The sequence below is a fragment of the Aquila chrysaetos genome, chromosome 9 (assembly GCF_900496995.4).
Source record: "Aquila chrysaetos chrysaetos chromosome 9, bAquChr1.4, whole genome shotgun sequence".
NCBI lineage: Eukaryota > Metazoa > Chordata > Aves > Accipitriformes > Accipitridae > Aquila > Aquila chrysaetos.
Genome location: NC_044012.1, coordinates 21,690,984 through 21,711,844, shown reverse-complemented (window position 1 = coordinate 21,711,844; position 20,861 = coordinate 21,690,984). Strand labels below are relative to the sequence as shown.

Genomic DNA, 20,861 nt, shown 5'->3' with positions numbered 1-20,861 from the left:
TTAAAAAAATAATTTTAATGTTTTAATGTTTAAGATACACCATCTGTTTATTCCACGGCAGGATCCGCCAGCCTGAGTTAGCACAAAGGTTGGGAGCAGGCACAGCATGTGGCCCTGCTCGGCAGGCAAGCGCAGGAGGAAGGGATCAGTGCTGGCACGGGGTGGCGGGTTACTCCAGCGGGCTTGTCCCTGACCACACATTTGCCCAAAACCAAAGCTCAGGTGGAAGCCTGCTCAGGAGAGACACGGGCTGCGTGCTCAGGGTGTGCATGCAACCACACAGCAGCATGCCCATGACGGGAGCACCCAGCAGGCACAGCCCCAAACAGACAGATTGATCCGGTACATTCTCCACTTGAAGCTCCAGAGGGAGAAAAGGCACAAACCTTTTGCCTCCGTGAATCCCACCACCCTTCCAAAACCCCTTTTCCCCTAGAAATTGCTGCCTCCCCAGCTCAGGAGCCTTGCCACTCAAGCACATCAGCAGCAAATCTCAAATTATTCATTGATTCCCTCCATAGAGTCTGGAGAAAACAGCCAAAAGGAGTTGCACAGAGCAAGCGTCCTCCTTGTGTTTTCCCAGTAAGGAAGCAAAGGCTTTCCGAAATGCCCTCAGATGCCACCATCCATGGAAACGCTGTGTGGATCCCAAACTCAAAAGGCAGGTGCCTTTCCCAGTCACCAGGACATGTCACTGACAAGGCAGGGACAGGCAAGTTAAAGTGCATTATATCACCAGGTCAGAGCAGGAGATGGAGACCCTTAAGAGTAATGGTACTAAAACTGCTGGAAGAAAGCAACTAATCCTAGTGACCTCGAGCGCATGGCTGGGCTCTTCACACCAGCTGCAGACACTGACCAGTGATTCGAAGCTATTTAGGAAGTAATCCTGAAAAACGTACTTTCATTCTTTTGCTTTATGGGGCAATCTAAACGATGTAAACAAGACATTCAAAATAAGGACCCTGTTGCTTCCAAAAGTAACTCTGAGCACAGTCCCATGGACTATTCGCTCTTTGAGCGCAGTTTACAGTTCGGCTTTAGAGCTCACTGCTGCTTGCAAATTATTTCTGCCTTAACTGTGCAAAGATGACTATTTTGCTCACTTTGAGCCCCTGTAAGGAGGTACCTGGAAAGACACTACGTAGCTGGAACAAGTTTGGCTCTGCCAGGCGAGCCGTTTCCAAAGGAGCTTTTTAACACCTCCTCATCCCAACAGAGACTAGCCAATATTCACACACCCTTCTGCAGGAGAGAGGAATTTTTCTGGTCTGGCATCCATCGCCAGCAATGGACACAGGGAGTTTGGTCAAATCAGTCTGAAAGCAACCTGGGAAGTGTAGGAATACTGGAAGCACTTGTAAACGTCACTGCAGTGCACCGCCAGGACAGCCTGCTTCAGCTCCCTGTGGCATCTCCTCCAGACACTGTGGAGCAGAGCTGATTCAACATGGCTTGGGAATTAAGTATTAAATCCAGTTCACAGGCGCCCTGCTGTCAGGACGGCTCAGAAGGTGCTCTCGAGCAGACAATGGCATCCACAGCCTGTGGGGCACACCTCCTGGGTGCGAAACCACTCCATCATATGGCTGGTGTGGCCCCCGTGTCCGCATGTCAGGCAGAAATTAGAGGAGCCTCGCACTGCCACGTGACAGATAGCGCACTGGAAAGTGAAGCCCTTGCAGATGGCACACTGGGTGCCGCGCACCTCACTGCGGCAGTGGCTGCAGTACACGCCGAACTCTGGCGGGAAGAAAGAAATGGATAGCAAGACAATTAGTGCTGACAGAATTGTGGACTAAGCAGCCCTGCATACAGCCCCCCGTTCAAGAAACGAGTCCCCTGAACCCACTGCCCAAGAGATTTGCCGCAAATATCCTTCAGGGTGGGAGAATGGTGTCTTTTAGAGGTCTCAGTTTGGTCTCCATACAGGAGCAAAGAAACAGGCAATTGGCATGCTGGGGCACAGAGTGGCCCACTAATTCCCCTGATGGCTAAACAGCTGTCAGGTGGGAACATGCGTATGATTTCTAGTTTGGGACACACTGACACATGCTGCGGAGATGAAGGCTTCCCGCTTGTCTCATCTCTATGAAGTGTAACTAAGAGCAAACGAGAACAGCCTTTGTTTCTCATCATGGAGAGAGCACTGAGCACACTCGATGCGTGCTGTCAGTGCGGTCAGTGCCATGACCGTTAGCCATGGAGGGGCGATGGCAGTGGTCGAAGGCACCAATTTTCACTTTAGTTACTCCCTAGGAGGAGTCTCAGGTGACAAGGTGAGACAACTGCTGCTTCTCTGGCATCTCTCACCTGCTGCTCTCCTCCCAGGTTAAGTGCATTTTTTCCCAGAGGCCTAGGAAGAACACATTTTGGCAGCTGTCCTTAAGCAGCAGTTCTGGGCACCTATGCTGCTGAAAATATTTTGGGAGAAACACTCTGTTTGCCTATTTCTTGGCTAGCTCACCCACAGTTAGAGATCTTGCAATTTTACGCATGCACTATAAGGACAATTCAGCCCAGAAGCAGGGATTAGGACACTGCATGTCTGGGCTCTTATTCAGAGAGAGTAAAGAATAGCCATCAGCATAAATAGCTGAACATTGCTAGGGTAGCAGTATGTACATTCCCAGCTTCGCTGGAGAGATGTTACAGCCTACAAAGCCCTTGAACCAACATCTGCAAGGCTCATCTCCACCCAGAGCTGCGAAGAAGCCAAAACCATTTGCTGGCAGAGCTAACCTCTGGGCAGATCAATGGACACTTTTCATCCCGCGGGCTGACTGCATGTTCCTAAGCTCCCGAGGCAGAGCTGTGACTCTGCCTGGGCAGCCAGAGCAGACCGAAGCAGGCACTCACCAATTCCTTTGTGGGGATCAGGAGGACAAGAGACAAACTTCAGAACCTCAGCCCGCTTCTCTCGCAGGCCCCAGCGATAAAGGATTTCTCCATAGCACTTCTTAAAGTCATCAAATTGCTGAGTGTTGGCAGGATCCAGGAGCCTCGAGGAACAAACAGGGTTGTCATCCACCTGATTCACTCTCAGAGACTCTGGTTGCAATCCTCTTCCCAGTGATGGCTATGCAACCAGCTCACATCACTAGAAGAGCGGCAGATTACTTCCCATGTGTTGCTGAAACATCACTGAACACTAACTGGTCTGGCCTTCACTTGTTCTACACTCAAGTGTGGACTCAATGGGTGGACTGCCCCCCCCGGGACCCCACCACGGCCACCTATAAATGTATCATATGCAATCCCAGCAGAGTTGATCTGCAGTATGAAGCTTCTCCAAATGACCATCTGAATGAAACGGTCTAGGAGCAGGCATGCTACTCTCTTTCTAGTTTTCACACCACCAACAGAGACCTGGCTATAGAGTTCCAGCTGACTTGGGCACAGAGTAACGCATCCCTCAATACCCCCAAGGCATGCTATAACCTACCTTTTGTTTTTCTCATGCTGGTCTTTCTCACGCTCCCGATGATCGGGATACATTAGGTTTCCGTAACGGAAGTCATCTGGAGAAGACTCGCACCAGGGAGTGGAGGCCTGCTCCATGTCTTTGTTTGCTGCAAGCATCAAAAGGTCATAAGCATACGTCAGAAAGCACAGCACTCAGGAGCACAACCTCCTCAAAACTGGGGAAGGAGACATGGAAGACCGCACATTCGCACACCCCGGTTTTCTCTCTAAGACATGGTCATATCACCTTCTGCATTCCTACAAACACTGCCGTGCCTCAGAAAACTAAGTGCCAACCTCTACTTGCCAAGTGCTTCTACTGCACTTCTGGTGACAGGATGGGAATGGGGATCATCAGGCAGAGAAATCTAATATGGAGGAATCCCTTTTGCCTTCCACTTTAGACAAAAAGTAACTACGCAGTCAATCCCATGGAGTTTGCTTGGGAACGTTAATCCCAGCAGGTCTGCGCTCCTCTTTCCTAGACAGGGAGGACTCTCATCACCAGGGCTGATGTTACGTAAAGGGGCCTCTGTATGTAAGGTATTGCCCTGGGGGCAGGGAGAAGACTGCTAATAACCAATACAAGACAACATCAGCCCTGTTAACCCCCATTCTGCACTCTTCCCCGTGTCACAGATGCTTTGATATCGAACTGAAAAGTTACAGCTTTGCTGCTAACAGGGCTGATGCTGCCTCAGGCCACATATATCACTAGCAATCAGCCAACAGCTTTAACTCTGACACTGGAGCCCTTCAGAGTGACTTGTCTTTGACACCTTCACAGCTCAGCAGAAAATGCCCTTAGGCCTGCAGGTACTCATGGCACCAATAACCCAACCTTCCCAACCACTGCTGTTTTTTCCAGTGCCAGGAGAAAGCACAGCATTGCCTCTTCCCCGGAACTCTGTGGAATTAGCTGGCTGATGACATTGCGAGGTCACTCTTGATAATTGTTGAGTGATCCTGGTGACTGGGAGAGGTACCTGAGCACTGGAGGAAAGCAAATGTCACTCCTGTCTTCAAAAAGGACAAGAGGGAGGACCCAGGAAACTGCAGGCCAGTCAGCCCAACCTCGATCCCTGGGAAGGTGACGGAGTAGCTAATCCTGGGAACCATGTCCAGGCACAGGAAGGACAAGGAAATTACCAGGAGTAGTCAGCATGGGTAACAGCCTCAAACTGTGCAAAGCGCTAGGGCTGTGGAAAGCCTATGGCACCAGGCAGCATCAAGGCAGTCACCCCGAGTGCTTGCTATAGCCAGGCTGGAAGCAAACCAGTACAGTGGTCTGTCCCTTTACTTGTCGCCATGTGGAAAAGGCAGCAGTGTGAGTTCTTGCCTCTGGGTTAACCTGTGATCCAGGCAACTAGCTTGGTACGTCTAGGGTGTTTGTAACAATTTCTCCAAAGCCCAGTCGGACAGCATGCTACAGAAGTCAGAAGGGGCAGGACTGCAGGAGCATTTACACAGTTACTGCAAGCCCTGCTCACTTCCAGCCGTGGAGTCACATCACATTGGCCAAACCCCAGAAAGCTGCTCTGGCAGCAATCACAGCCAGTACTAACTCCCTTCTTTCCCCACCATAGGAGCCATCTAAAACCTAGGCCAGAAGGGAGGCAGGTTCCTCTATTTACTCCCCAGGTCTCAGTACCTATGCTCCAGCCTCCAGTGCCAAGTCCAGGATCTGACATGCTGGAACAGGAGCCAGAGGAAGTAAAGCTGGGCTGTTGAGGGGGAAAGGAGAGGAAATCATGTCATCTACCTGAAAGGTGTTCAAAGATATCCAAGACAAATGGGAAAGAAATGGCGGTCATACATATCGGCTGTGGGAGGCCAGGTTGGAGGCACGCTGAGGAAAGGGGCCATAGGAGTTTGGGCAGCCCTGTAGCCTGGATTGGGCTTCAAACACGCTGCACAGCATGGCCAGGGTCTGCACATCATGGAGCTGTGAGTAGTGAGCCAGCCTGGGAAATGAAAAAGAGAGACAGTACGAGATTGGGCAGAATTCAGTGGCAAAGGCATTGAGACTCCAGGGCAACTAATTTCAAGCCTGTTGCATAAATCCATTTGGGTCACATTACTGCCCACAGGAGACATGTGTGCTCTGCAGGACTGGGTTGTCTTTTCCATCATACCTTTGAGGAGCCAAGTCCTCCTTCTGAAAACACTTGTGGCCTAACAGGTGGGGGAATCCAGCAGTACTTGTGGCCTGATTATCCCAAGTTTGTGCAGCTTCAGGAACAACGCCCACAGAACTGATTTTAAGTGGATGTAATGCTGGAGCCATTAGACTCACTCCCAGCCACAATGTGTTTTTGACAAAACCCTCTACAAGCAAGCATCCTGCATCTAGAACACAAGGCAAAACCCCACCACACATTTTCTGGATGGCTGTGAAGTTTCTGGATTGCTCTGAAGACTCAGAGTGACGAAGAACTACCTGTGTTCCCCCTCCCACTGCTGCCATACAGCAGGAAAGAGCTAGGTCAAGCAACAATATACAAAGTACACCACACAAATCCTGTACCTCCAAATAGGGTGTATTGACAGATAATATCAATTACTAATTATGTCCCCTCCTGAACAGATTCACTGGCAGGAAGACATTTGCAGCTAACACTTGGCTTTGAGACCAGTTGAATGATTTCCCAGTAATGCTATATGGCAACAGTGAATCTGAAGGTGAAAAAAGCAGCTGCACCAACATGCTCATTTAGGAGGTGGGGAGCAGAAAACCAAAATCTCCAAGTCAGGCATTGTGGGCATGCTGGAAAGCAGAGCTCCAACTGCACCTGGCCTATTGCTCAATGTTAGCCAAGGAAGACCTGGGTGCTAGATGGGAGGCCAAATGCTGCCTCCTGCATGTCATAAACACACTTGCAGCTTCCCTTCTTGATGCATCTCAGGCTTGAGAGGGGAAAAAAAAAAAATACATACTACTCCAAATCTGAAATGATGCCTTAGAGTGTACATAGTTATGGAGGGCTCTGCTTCAGCAACCATTCCCCAACCCCTCCCCAGCATTCAGACACCTACAAGGACTCCAGTAATTGGCGTCCAAATGGATGTTGTGCCCAAGGTATCTCCAAATCTGGGTCAGACTTCGGTCCAAGACAGAGATCAGTGGCGACCATGGCCAGTGACCAAACCTGGCAGACAGGAAGGAAAAGCATCAAAGCTACAATTAGAAATAACCACACTCCCAGGGCATAGGTGTGCACGAATTCACTCACAGACAGATAATAATGGAGCTTGCCTTTTTTTTTTTTCTTTTTTTCTGGCAGCAGGCAGCAGTTTCAGCCTCTGTGTCACAAATAACATGTAGAGTAACACAAAACCAAAGCTTTCCCTGTCCCACGTGCTTTGAGTTTGGGTTAAACTTTGAAGAAGAATTGTCTATAGTCTAACAGACCTGTCAGGGTAGCCTAACAGACCTATTAGTGCATTTTATATTCACAAATCTCAAAAGGGTTTAGATTTGATACAGTTCTCGGGTTCAGAGATGTCTGGTGGCAGAAAGTTTACTGGTGAATTTATTTGCATGAAAAGTATCTTTTGATTAGTTGTGAGTGTTATTGAACACCTCTGTTCTCCTAGCACAGCCCAGCACAGACAGAAGTTCAATTTGCCATTTCTACTCCAACAGTTTAACTGTTAGATTTCATGTGAAATTTCTCCTTCATTTATGATCCTCTACTCTGAAAACGGTTCCATCTTTTCAGTCTCTATACCACTGATCTAGAACTGTTTTTTCTGCTGTGCCTTTTAAAATGGGGCAATTAGAATATTCCAGGGAAAAGCAAAGCTCCTAGTTTGGCATGAAAAAAAGCAGGAAAGGAAAAGGAGCATAGTGCTGGAAAGACAGCAGAAATCAGAGAGCTGACAACACGGAAAAGTAAAGAAAAAACACATGCTCCAAGTACAAAGAACAGCCAGGAACAGTAGTCCCACAGCTGCTCACTGTGAAACCAGAGAGAAAGAAACAGGAGAGAAACTGAAAAAAAGGACAGGGCTGAGTACAAGAGAGCACAGAAAGGAAATGGGAAAGATGCCAATTCCTACACTGCTATAGAGCACATCTTACATGTAACCTGCAACTCAAGCCTCCATGTCTTCTAGGAACAAGGCAAGCTGCAGTACAAGCTGGAGTTGCACAGGACAGGGAAAAGCAAGCAAGAAACAGAGGTATCTCAGAGAATCTTGCTGAAGTTATTCCACCCAAGCCCTGGTCCAAGGTGGGCAAACCAGACAGCAAGATGAAGCACAAAGGGGAACTAGACCTACCTTCTCTCTCCTGGTCTAGCAGAACCAAGAAGCAAGGCAACAGCTTGAGTTTGCTTCTGCTTAGATCAGGTAAGCCTTCCCTGCCCACGTCTAGGAAGAGCCAAACGCTCAGGAGAGGTGCACAGCTCCTCTGGCAGTGCCAGCTCCCATCTCTTTCAGGCACTGCTGTGTCCTCAAATGTTGTGCCTGTTGCAATGGACTAATTGCACAGAAAAGGATGGGCCATAACAGCCATTTTTCTCCTATTATTAGCTGAAGGCAAGTAGCCAACCCCATTCTGGGCCTGGGTCCCTGGGCTCAGTCTCTCTTGGAGAGAAGCTAGCTGCAGTTAGCACCCAGTGCCAGCAGAGATGAATACCAAACAATGAGAACAATTACATAAGTAAGAAAAAATCACCGATCAAAATGCTGACAGCAGCTAGGCAACTCTGTGCACAGCTACTCCATTTGCTGACTCAAAAGTAGGCTGCATTCCTTGCTTTGCCTGCAGGAATTCCCTGAAAAATGTGCTTCACTCAGTTTGGCAAAGGGCATAACACAATCTGCTTGCAGCCCTAGGAAGGGATTTCTCGATGCCAAGTGTCAATGAGGTAGAAGTCACCTCCATGGCTGTTCCACAGGCTTTGGTTCACCAAGAACCCAGATGGCTCTTTCAGTATCAAGGTGACAGCACAAGCCATTTGAGGGTAGTGCAGCACGCTGAGGAAGAGGTCTGATTTAATGTCATACCTGTACGAGATCCCTCCGTCCCACAGCCAAGGCTGAGGCAGCATTCTTCTGGCAAGTCTCCTGGATATTATTCACATTCAGTCTAAAAAGAAAGGAGATAGCTCAGCTCTGGCTGGCACATTACCTACGAAGGTGGGCTGGGATGGGGGGGAAAGTGGTACTGGCAGCAGTGAGCAGCTCAGAACTTTCTGATGAATACGAGCATGTTAGCATGGCCAGGATCCCATCCCTTCCTTCTCCCTTATTCAGGGATCACCTCCATCCTTCTCCCACTATTCATCTTCACTAACACACCGCACATCAAGTCCAGTGCCAAACTAGCTGGGATTGATCTTAAAAAGCACCATTTCCAAGGAGATATCGGACTAAACTTGTGCCAGGATACCATCAAGCCAAGATGCACTCTTGTCCCTAGAAGCTGGTGGTTACATGGTCCTGTTCCCCTTCAGCCTGTTGGTCTGCTCTGACTGACCTGGAGGAATATGGTGGTATGCTGTGGAGAAACAGGTTGGTCTTCAGCCTGTTCCCCAGTAGGGTAATGCACCCACCGATGAGTCTCCAAGAGGCCAGCAAGGTGGGCTGAGGAAACCCACGTGGGCTTTCCTGCTTATCGTCAGAAATCTTCCTGAGACACTTGACACTTTTACTGCTTAAGGTCTTACAGCAAATGGAAAAGAGTCAGGCTGTTTACACATGAGATATCCAGAGAAGAAAGGTCCAACGCATCTTTTTAAAGAACATTCTTTTTAATAATATAGAAAAGAGAGAAGGAAGATTTCCAGCCCTCCTGGGAGAGAAGCCTGCTTCTTCCCTGAATGTCCACAGACTGGAAATTCTGTCAAGGACCAGACAGTATTACCAAAGCTAAGGAAGAAAAAATTTAGGAGATTTTGTAACTATCTGAATTAGACAGTTTGGAAAAAGAAGCCCCTTGTTTTTCAAAAAAGCCCAACCCAAAAAACACCACACAGAACTTCTCCATCCTTTCCATTAAAGCAGAAAAACTTCCTGGACAGACACTCGCCTGTACAACCAAGTCTCCAAGTGAATGGGGCATTCCAAGTACTTCTGAAATTAAAAAGCCTTATGAGCTCCTAACAGTTTTATAGTTTGAAAATGAGCATTTATTGGGATTTTTAAGCCTGTGCATTTAAGTGTGGACTTTAACATGAGATTTGAAAAAGAATTTGTACTGATAATCTCTCTCTTTAGCTGGCAAAAACCTGAACCTGTAAGATTTGCAGTGATGATGCTGGAGCACCAGTTCAAACTGTGTACAATACCCCATCACAAACTTCTTCCATCACACTTTTCAGATTTATAGGAAACAAGTGCCCTCTCACAGGCAGAGAGGGATACAGTAAAAAAACAGCAAGGCAAGAACAGAGGAAGAAGGTAAGGAAATATTCAAAGATCAGTGCTGACTGATTTCAGTATTAAAGCACAGCAATGCCAAAGATGGCTGCTTTCATTTGGGAAAGGATGCCAGCCCGTACTCACATGTAGAGCTCTCCCAGCAGCTTGTGGACAGGCAGCAAGCAGGAAATATCCTGGATAATAACTTTCCCAGCGGCTTTGATGGGTCGGTTGTTGGCATCTGTCCCTTCTCGTTTGCTTTTCCACCTCCTTGATTTCTGCAGAACAAATGACAACGTGTTACTGGGGAGGAGGACAGCAGGCTTCTTGGGCCAGGGAACAAAGCACTAGGGTCAGGAATAATGCAAGCAGCACCCAAACCTGCCTTTCAGAAGGCTCTGTGTTACCCTGGAAAACATCCGTGACATGCCCAGGAGAACAAGCATCTCCATCTGTAGGAAGTGAAAAGCAGGTCAAGGCAGCGAGCTCAAGGTCAAACTCACTCAAAAAGTATTTTGTGAGTTCCCCTGTGAAAGCCAATAAGAGAACAAATCAGCATCGGGATGCCAATCAAACCTGGGCAGGTTTGGCAGGAGGACAGTTCAATTATCATTCTCATTAGAGGTCTGGTCTGGGAACCATCTGCACACAGACCACTGCTGACTTCACCCAACATCAGCACAGAGGCATGTGGGAGGCAGCTTCTGCTTGCCCTGAGTGAGCTTCAGGGCAAGCTGACAGCTCCAGACTGTCTCTTTTGGTCTCTTCTTTCAGTGTTTGAGTACACCCCTGTTTAGCACCAGGACAGGGCTCCCAGCTCCTGCTTTATCAATAGCTTCGAACAAACAATTGGCAGATGATAAAACAGGGCCCAAGTTTTCCTAGCAAGGATCCTTAGCTACCATGCTCACAGCTACTTACAGCTGGCTCAGGACATAAGGGGGTGGGGGGGAGAAGAAAGAAGAGGAATCAACACAAGGGAGCAAAAACAAGAAGCCAAGATGATTCCCAAATACTCCCAGTAATAGACAGAGGCCATCTAAACACCAAGCTGCATAAAGTTACTTGGCTGTATGAAACACCGTAGAGTATTTGGCTGGTATCCTGGCCCCTTCCAGCTCCTCACTCTAGGAGGGTGAGGAGGAGGGATGAGAGGACGTGCAGCAGCACGACAGGCAGAAGGCACTGGAGCTCTACCGAGGGAAGCACTGGCTGCTATGCAGGGTTCCTAAGTGCAGCAAAGGATGCTTTGCAATGCTGCTCCCCTGTGGCGTGTTCCCTCACAGACACACAGAGTCCACGCTCCTATGCAGAAGCGTCTCCTGGTCATACTGAGTTATGGTGAGTCTCCTGAGACACTTCTGGTGGGGCTTCCTACACCCCTATCTGAAGCAGAACAGTATCTTTGAAGAAGCCAGCAAAGCAGCCCTGTGCTGATGGCTCCGCAGGGCAGGCAGAGCTAGCACAGGCAACACATGGGTGCTCCTAAAGAGCAGGCTGGGCTACAGGAAGGGCAGGACTTGGACCTGCAAGCAGGGTCACTTCTACTGTGGACGTCAGGCCAGCTTTGGGATGGCTGGGTGCAAAACTGCCTTTGACCATGATCATGCAATCCTATGAGAACCTGGCAGGCTTATCACAGACACAAAATGCCCTTAAAAAAAACAACTACTGACCTTAAGAAATTAATTCCTTCTTCACTGCCTGCCTGGCCCAAGCTTAGGCCCATGTGCTGAGGAGGTTTTGCCACACTGACCGTACTGCTAGCACATGCCACAAGAAGCAAAAAGGATGTGCTCCTGAAGTCACTTTGGACGCTGGGCGACCAAGGCTCAGAGGCTCAAGCACAGGCTTGACAGTAAGTGAAGGAGGTGTTTCAGACTTGAAGGCAGTGAAGGTGGATTTTTCGAAGGATGCCTATGTGACAGAGCATCACCACGGTTCCCCTGGTCTTCCACCATTCCCCAGAGTAAAGAGGAGCAGAGCGTGCATGCTGCCCAACATTCAGAGGTGCCAAATGCTGGTGGAAACAGGGCTGTCAGCATTCAGTGCTATGGAAAAGCTGTCTGACTAGGGCATGATTCTGTTCTCTGCCATGTCCCCTCAAGTTGTAATTCATCCAAGCAGAATTCACCTGCACTATTTATCTGCTAAATCACTCCAAAGCTGAGCAGTGCTATGCAGTGGAAGGTGGCTAGAACGTGGTCAGGTGGGAGACCAAACTCTTTCAGTCCATCAGTTCCTAATTGAGGTCCTGCCTGGATCAGCTCTGGCTCTCTTGCCATTGGGCAGACTATACTTCTTTTGGTAACACCTAAAGATGTAGCTACCCTTCCTGTGCTGAAGGATGGGGGCTGTATTACAACCAGGTTCCCAAATAAAAGCGGCACCTGTACCTCACTCCTCGTCAGGGCAGCCAAATACTGTCTCCTACGTGCAGCAAGGAGCTGCTGATGCTGCCAAAAACAATACTTGAGCAAAGCTTGGGAGCCCCAGCACAACAATATGCCATCAGGCAAGAGCTCAGGCACTGTCCTGGAAGGGCTACCAGGCATCTCACAACAAAAGCTGTTATTTGTGCTGTGTCTGAGCAGGTATTTGAACCCAGGCTTGCAGATGCAGAACCACGCTCTGCAGGTCTATCACCAAGGGCTTCTAGAGCTCGGCAGATAATCTGGAGAGCAACTTGCCACCTCCTGACCATCTGTAAGCCAGCTGTCCCCAGGACTTGCAGCCGACGCAGGTTCTCTGACCCGTCATCAGCAACAGATTCAACCTGCTCCTGCCCTCTGCAAGAGCGGACTGAAGAAGCCTCCCAACAGGCATTTCAAAGACTAGAAACACGGACAACACATATCACTTTCCACAGGTAATTCAGTCACTTTTTTTTTTGGAGGAGAATGACAACAAATGAGGATGAGAATGGAAAAGAGATCCCATGAATGGTTTCCACTACTTGCTGTTAGCATATCACCAGACAAATGAAGACACTAAATGTATCAGAACCCCCTGAAAACTTGGATTCACAATAAAATTGTCCTGTTTTCTTCCTCTTAGCACTGCCTATTTACCGGCAAAGAGGGAAGCCCTAATTCTTCACTGGTACAGCTCCTGGAGTAGAGTCAGTCGATGGCCATATGCCCTGCCAGTACTACACTTCCATGACCACTACTTCCTGCCCCTTGAGCTGTGACAGAAGAAAATCATAAAACCACACGTAGAGTCACCATTAAAGATGTCTGGTTTTTGCAATTCAGGTTTGCCTCAGCTACAGCAACAAAGCGTTAGAAAAAACTACGATCAGAAGTATGGGAAACATCATGGATGAGGTAAAGCTCATCACCATTGACAGCAGAAGCTCTACTTTGAACCAAGTAATTGCTGGCGTTAATTACAGGAGTAGCTCTCCACCAGGCAGTATTTGAACACTTTTAACAGGGATCACCAGAGGCAAGGAGAGCTGTAGCCTGGGTCTGTCTGGCCAAGGTCCACCACAACGTTCCTCCTTCCCTTCTGCCTCACCTCTTCTCCCAGAAGCAGCTCCCACTATGGTGTTATCGAAAGGTGTCACTGAGGCTCACAGGCATTAGGGTAGAACAGAAAATATGTCTCTTCCTAGGGGCTGGAGCACAGGTCACGAGGGGGAGCAGGGAACATAACGGTTGGAGCTGAAGCAGAAATCAACATGCATGCACCAGGCTAACTATTGACAGCTGAAGGTCAAAGACATAGGTCTTCTGCACTGCCCCCAACACATCTAGCTCTTTCTGCAGCCTAGAATCCATGCCAAGGAGAACTGCATCTACCCAGCTGCTCCTGAGAGTTTAAGGAGAGGAAGAAAAGAAAGAAAATAGCTACAGTGATAGTAAATTAAGACTCATCAGCTCCTCAGAGCACCAGAAGGAAAGAAACCAGAGCATTTATGACAATCATGGGGTTGGAGGTGACAGCGGGTAACAGCACTGAATAATGACTAAGAAAGCCAGCCTGCACCTGCACTACCATACCCAAGGCTGTAATTTGCTGCAATCTGAGGTGATAACGATGGCAGTAAATGGGTTACATGTAGAAACAGATAGCCCAAGAATAAGCCACCAACTGCTTCGTAGCAACCACCATCATCACTGCATACTCAGCAGAAGTAGTTAGAAAATGCTGCATGCCTGCTTGGAAAGGATGCTGAACAGTTGGGTATGTGTGTCTTTGGATCCTGCTGAGGCAGGCAGTGCTGTAAGTAGCATCGTGAAATGTGAAGTGCCTGTTTCACATAAGCGTATGCAAAATTTCAGGGTTTGTGGTATAAACTGGTATTAGTAGGACAAAGAGAAAGGTTCCGGACAGAAGGGAACAGACTTGATGCTGAAGATTAAGCTGCAATAAGGCATTTACGAAATAAAGAGTTAAACCTGCTAGAAGTCAGTTTCAAGCTGCTTCTAGTATTATTTTTTTTAAATAAAATTTAAAAATTGCTGGCTCCTTAGAGAAAGCTATGCTCCTTTATTCTGAACAACTGCCTACAGATTAACTCCCCCATGCAGGTCACGCAGCACTGCCTGGATTTTCTCTTCAAAATAATCAACATTTACTATTTCCAGCACCTCCCACAGTACCAGGCACCTTCCACAAAAGGGCTAAAAAAACCAATCTGAGGCACTTTTGAATCAAGTGCCCCACAGCAGGAATATTTCTTTATAGCTTACATCAATTAATAGCTGGCACCTGCCCTGAAGCACAGGGATTTCTGAAGTGGAGGCTAGTCATTACCTAGAAAGAAGGAGGAGTTATTTCTTCTTCTAGACTTGCTAAGCTCTTGCTTCCCTGAGCACCTTGAGCAATGCCGAGCAATTCTTCCAGAAGGAAGGTCTGCACAAATAATCCACACCTCTCCTTGTGCATGCCCATGTCTTCGCCTTGGGCGCTATTGCCCGCTTTAAAGAGCATGATTAGCCTCTTCCAAAGGTTATCCACAAATACAATCAATCCTTCAAGACTTGGACTAATCCATGTATCATTTTTAAGTATACATTACACAAAATTATATATAACTTTATCACATCGCTACTTGTTCTTCCTTCCAAGCCAGTGGTAAGGGAATTAAAACTGTGGCCCTTTGTGCACCACAATTTACCACACCACAAGCTGGCAAGTTCCTTGCTTGGTTTTCTTTCTTTCAGTCTGTTCCTGATCCAAGACAGAACTCCATTTCTTGTCTCCACTGCTCACATTTCTTCATTAGCTCTTTGCAAAAAGCCTTGATGGAGTCAAGTAAATTACTTCTGGTTTCTTTCACCTATTATTTGCTAGTATAGCCTTAGAACTGTTGTTAATTAGGAAGGCTTGATCCTATTATACCAAGTTAAATTAGGTGTTACAGGATTCTATTTTATTCCCTGCTGTCTTATGAAGAGATAGCATGAAGGACAGCAGCTGTGAAAAAACAGTTGTTCACACAGACATTAAGAAAAACGGATCTGAAGAGATCATCTTTAAATTGAAATGGAGTTTTCTAAGCTTTGCCTATGCTTGGCAGATGAGTGATGAGATAGTAATTGCCCAAATTTACAGCACAGCTTGAGCAATGCTGATATCATCAAGATGTTCACATGAATGATGTTCAAGCTTGAGGGACACGTGGACGTGACTAATGGAAAATGACTGTCAAAGCAGTCTCGAAAGGGCAGGTGCCAGCAGGAGGGAGTACCTGCCAGGGTGGCTGGAAGTGCAACAACTCGAACTGAACGCAGGGTGGTGCGATTCCAAGGGCTGGGAGAAGATCACAAATTAAGGAGAAATTCTATTTATTGCTCCAGGAAATAAGACTTTATGGTGCATTGCACTGAGAATAGGCAGCTCATTTTAATGAGATGACAGATCATTGTCAGCAACTCAACCAGTTTGTTTCTTCCACAGCTCTTAAGTAACTCTCCCTCTTCAGCAAGGCTTCATCTTTTTCAGAAACAAGGTGCTCTAATGTTAGTCTCATCAGTTGGTTGATGATGCATAATAATCATTCAGCTCCTCTGCAGCACACACTCTGTTTCTTAGAGGTTGATCTTTTCTTACACTTCAAACTACCCCTTGGCATCCTTTCCTGACTGCTAGACCAAGTAAAATAGGCATGTTGTAGGTTGGTATTTGTACCCTGCAAACTAGTGTCTGCTCCTGTCCACTTACACGTGCATTCACTCTTACTGAAGCCCTGTGTGGAGTGCAAGTCCCCCACCTCTGTGCAGGTTACTCAAAGGCAGGCAGGTGGCATTTTATTCTTGGGCCTTGGGCAGAAGACAGGGTTATATCAAGGACAGTATTAGCACAGCGCACAGTACCGGGAAGTCGTTAATTGCTTGTATGGACCAACGTCGCCGGGCAGAGCGAGGAGACATCTGTATGTGAAAACGTTATACCCAGGAAAAGGGAAGAAAGACACCAAGAAAATTAAAGACAAAGGTAAATAAACTGAAATGAAAAGTGCCCTGAACCAGCAGAGTAAAAGATACTGTTCCCAATGGTTCTGTTACACAACAAACAGTTGCAAACCACGATCCCCACTTTTATCCACACACAATTATACTATACAACATCACCTACAGCCCTGGAAAAGCAAGGGCTGCTGTGTCTGTGCTCCACACAGACACTGTGGAAGACTTTGTCAACCACAAATCTGAATAAAGTCTTCCACACAGAGTTATATTGCTGCAAGAAGCACTGAACTGCTTCATGTGACCTTGTTCATACCATGAATTGACAGCAGAGCAGAGGACAACATCCTGGTGCCCCACATGCCAGGCTCTTGCTCTAACCAGTTTTACTCCTCTTGGCTGAAGAGGAAGGCAGCTAAGTGCAGACTGCATCATTTTTAACACATCTGTCCAGCACCATGGCACAGAAATCTGCAGGAAGCTAAATAAACACTCCTGCTTACTCAGATATCCCTTTAACATCCAGCATCCTCCAGGACTTCATTCACTGGAACCTGCTGTAACTGTTTGCTTTCATTTTAAAAAACAAAAGCCACTTGTCAGGATATTAGAAGGATGTAGAGACCCAGCTACTTGGCAGGGCCATGTGGAAATTGTCATTATAGGTTGAGGAACTCATTCAGGTTGAGCGAGCAATCAAATTCACTGACTGTCTATGCAGAATAGGTCCAAAGTAGGCTTCCATTACGAACTTGCAGACATTTCATTAACTACTCAATGCAGTATTATAGCAAAAATAAATGGAATCCCTCAAAGCACATTACTGTGCACTCAGTTGAAAAAAAATTTTCTGTTATAGTTCTGTAAGAGTCAACACAATAAAAAAGGTTATTTGTATCGTGTGCAATGTATTTTACATTTATTTCCAGCTGATGATAGGCAGTTAGGACCATCAGTCATGCCTTCAGCCTCTACCTTCCCTTGCATCTCACTGCTGGGAGAACCCTGCAGTCAGGGAGCCGAGGGATTAGCCTGGCTGCAGAGCCCTACAGAAAGAGAGAAGACTGTAGCCTTGTGCTACAGGTTCCTCCACCAGGCCTCACAAGAGAAGGAGAAAAGGGTTAGTTGAAGGAAATGCGGTACAGTGGAGAAGAAACAAAACTAAGCTCAGTCGCCCCGGCAAAGTCCTGCTATCCTGTAGGCAGCCACTGCTGCCAGCCTATGCTCCCATGTGCTGCAAGTTTGAGAGCTCTGCAACCGGGTGGGCACCAGGCAAAGCCTGAGGGATGTCCTGAGAAGCAGCAGTTTCCAAGCCCTGCCAAATTCCCCAATGGGAAGCATTGAGGACACTGCTGTCACCAACCCTGTGTACAGCTGTCCCTCAGGCAAGGCTGAGCTGTTCCCAGGTCCCCACTGGCATGACCCTCTAACTAGGGGGGAGAAAACCACAGCCATGGCACCTTCTTTAAGGGACATCCAGGTTTGAAACACTGATGGCATTGCCACAGTATAGATACAGCTTCTCCTTTCTGCTGACTACTATTCTTTAGTGGGGTTTTTTTTTGAGGAGTGAAAAAGAGGAAGGAAGAAAGGAGAAGTGTGCATGTGTGAATAAAAAGATATATAGATATATATATATGTGTGTGTGTGTGTGTCTCTCTGTGTGTGTATATATATACACACACATTTAAATGAGCACAGAAAGTCTCATGCCAGATTTAGTTTCATTTTGGTTTACTAAGGAGATCTCTGCTGGGTTCAGCAGCTCCCCTGCCTTTATGGGAACAAGACATATTTCCTGTCTAGCAATGGCGAAATTCCATTTGTTTGCTAATGGTGGCGATGCCAGTTGTTGCTACATGGGATTTAAATACCTGGTTATCGCTGACAAATTCAGTTTTGGGGCTGAAGTTATATAATATCAGAGTTTAACACACAAAATTTTAACTTTTATTTAATGCAAATATAAAATCCAAGCTTCAGAGAAAGGAGTTAACTAAATTCAGAGTCTGGGCTTTTAAAAATCCTCACAATGAAATGACATGAAAATATGTAGCATTGATCTAACAGAGGCCATGACATCAGCTCCTGAAGAATCAGAAAACCTTTGCTGAAAGGGGATGCATTTTTGGTTTGGTTTTTTTTTTTTTTTTTTTTTAAACTATTTCATCTGCAAGAACATTGGAGCTAGCTCCCTACTAGGGCCCTTAAACTTCTTCCAATCCAGCATGTGAGGAGCTAGCTTGGCAGGGGGAAGGGGAGCACAGGAATTTTTTCTGGCTTTCAGCAGACATGGCTACACACATGCTTTGTTCTCTCAATTTTTTTTCCCCGTGACAAAAATCTTGTTGCCATCAATACCAGGGCTGGGGAGACAGGTCACATGAAATTGCACCAAGCTGCTTCCACATGTTATTTTTAGCCTTGTCTGTCATCTTAGAGAGCTGCGTGTCAGAGACAAGCACACTGCAGAGGACAGAGGTAGCTCTTTAAATAAACTCTCCTGCAAAGACTAGAACAGGCTGTAATTCTTGTACCAGGCAGCACCATTTTCTCTTCTCATCAAAAAGAAGTTTGTGTGGGGAAAAAAAACAGAATGGGGACTCTGAGAGTCTTTTGGGATCTGTACGGAGGCAAAGCTTCAATGGGGACAGAGACTCTCCCCACAGCTGGTAGGTGTAATGACTAACTCACATCATGTAAGCAGGACAAAGTCCCAGAGGCTGTCATGTCCAGCACTACTGGCGAATCAAGACCTCTTTCAGTGCCAAGGATGAGAGCTCAAGGGTCTGACTTTCCCTCTAATCCCAGGACAGGAGTTCCCAAGCTCCGCTGCAGCAGAGTGCAGGCAGCTCTCTGTTTTCCTTGGGGTACCTGGAAGCTCTCCATTGCTGCAGCAGATTAGTGCCCTCAGCATGGACAGTGGGCAAACTACATGTACGCTCCAAATTCTCAGGCTCTTGGTAGAAGCTTACTGTATTTTTGCAAGCCACTTCACCCCCTGCTGAAGCACAGAGAGTTTGTTTCTGAGCAAGCTGCACAGCCTATTACTCCCACAGCATCTGCTCCAGGCACACCGTGCCCTCAGCTGCTTCAGAACTACCTTACAGTCACCCTACAATTACCAACAGATCTTCCTCACTCTCTGTGTCCCAGAAGGAAACAATCCCACTCTCCCCCAAAGCCTTGCTTGTAAACAGCAATGACAGCAAGACCTACACCTAAACCAGAAGTATGTGGACTGGAATATCTTTGAAAAATCATGTAGGAATTATTTTTATTAAAAAAAAAAAAAAAAAAGTCCAAAGGGGCACATATCCCTGAAAGAAACTTGTAATAGAAATAACCAAACATACCCCATAACCCAGGAGAGGTTGCCAGTAAGCTGCAGAGAGCCACAACTCTTGGCAGTGAGGGAGTCAGGGAATACTGAGAAAAGCAGAGCTGCCTACATGTACTTATCTGGAGACTACAACTTCTTAAGTGTGAGATTTTAACCCTACGTAACGCACAGTGTAATGCACTGAAGGAAGCTGTGATGGTCAGTGTAGAGAAATATCAAAATAAGCAGGTCAAATGCTAGAGAGGATCAGTAAAGAAGATACTAATAGGAGATAAACCCATTTGATATTTTTACAGAGCTGCCTGGAAAAAGATGCCTTCTTAAGAGGAATATGAAGGTTCTTTTACTAGCAATGCTCACAGATGTATGAAAGGAATACAGATCACAAAAGCTGAAGTGTTAGGAAAGGTTTTTTAGTCTGGTACTTACCCTCTCTTTGTAGTAGAAGGAGCTAATGGAGACCTGTTCTTTCTCGCTGCGTGTTGGACTCCCACTGTACAAACGCAGATTGCCTGGAGTCTCTGTGCGGATCTTCATTGGAGTAATGAGGCCACTATGGTACGCTGATAAAGCTGACAGGGACCTAGAAACAAGAGAATACATTTTCAGGAGCTTTCACCCTCCAGATTGCCCTGGAGGCTCACACTGACATCACCACTAACCCAAGCTGCTAGCAATGTTTCGGGTGTTTTGAAAGAGTCTCTGCTGAGGGCCGGTAATAGAAGGGACCAGGCTCTCTGTGTCGAGGGCACAGCTAACACTAGAGGTCAGTAGCTTCAGTGCAGGATCTGATGCTCTTGCTGCTTTCCTGCCCATGACAGCAGCACACCTCAAATGTGACTCAGGGTACTCACCTGGGTGTGGGCTCCGTCGGGGACACTGCACGGTGCATGGTCATGGGTCTCGTGAAATACACCAGGTACCCTGAAGAGACAGGACATGGCCTAAAGATCATGCAACGAGGAGCAGATTACCCAGGGGTGGATTACACAGGGAAACCCGGTCATTTAAGGTATCAGAGCCAAGGGGCTGGGTGCCCATCCACTACTCTGAGAGCTTTTAAACTACAAGTAGACAACCACATTTTCTCAACCCAAATCCACTCCCTGCAAACCCATTAAAGAGCATGTTTTGTTGAGATGATTGTCTTAAAAGCACCATCTCAAGTGGCTTACAGATGTTAGAGAAAAGACAGGAAAACAAAATTAACAAATACATACTCATGTTTTAACTCTTCACCAGCACTTGTCAAGCACTGATACTCC

The 20,861-nt window shown here is 47.0% G+C and overlaps 1 protein-coding gene across 1 annotated transcript in view; it reads right to left on the bottom strand.

Annotated features, from left to right (window-relative positions):
• The window catches only part of WDR59 (WD repeat domain 59), a 35,711-nt gene continuing 14,850 nt past the window's right edge, over window positions 1-20,861 (bottom strand). Inside the window, exons 11-21 of the mRNA XM_041125884.1 lie at window positions 20,451-20,520; window positions 20,026-20,179; window positions 16,161-16,217; window positions 9,979-10,112; window positions 8,479-8,560; window positions 6,502-6,614; window positions 5,282-5,429; window positions 5,117-5,189; window positions 3,446-3,572; window positions 2,860-3,002; window positions 1-1,743 (exon numbers count right to left, since the gene is read on the bottom strand). Of these exons, the coding sequence (XP_040981818.1) occupies window positions 1,508-1,743; window positions 2,860-3,002; window positions 3,446-3,572; window positions 5,117-5,189; window positions 5,282-5,429; window positions 6,502-6,614; window positions 8,479-8,560; window positions 9,979-10,112; window positions 16,161-16,217; window positions 20,026-20,179; window positions 20,451-20,520 (1,337 nt within the window). The 3' untranslated portion in view covers window positions 1-1,507. The remainder of the gene's footprint in view (window positions 1,744-2,859; window positions 3,003-3,445; window positions 3,573-5,116; window positions 5,190-5,281; window positions 5,430-6,501; window positions 6,615-8,478; window positions 8,561-9,978; window positions 10,113-16,160; window positions 16,218-20,025; window positions 20,180-20,450; window positions 20,521-20,861) is intronic.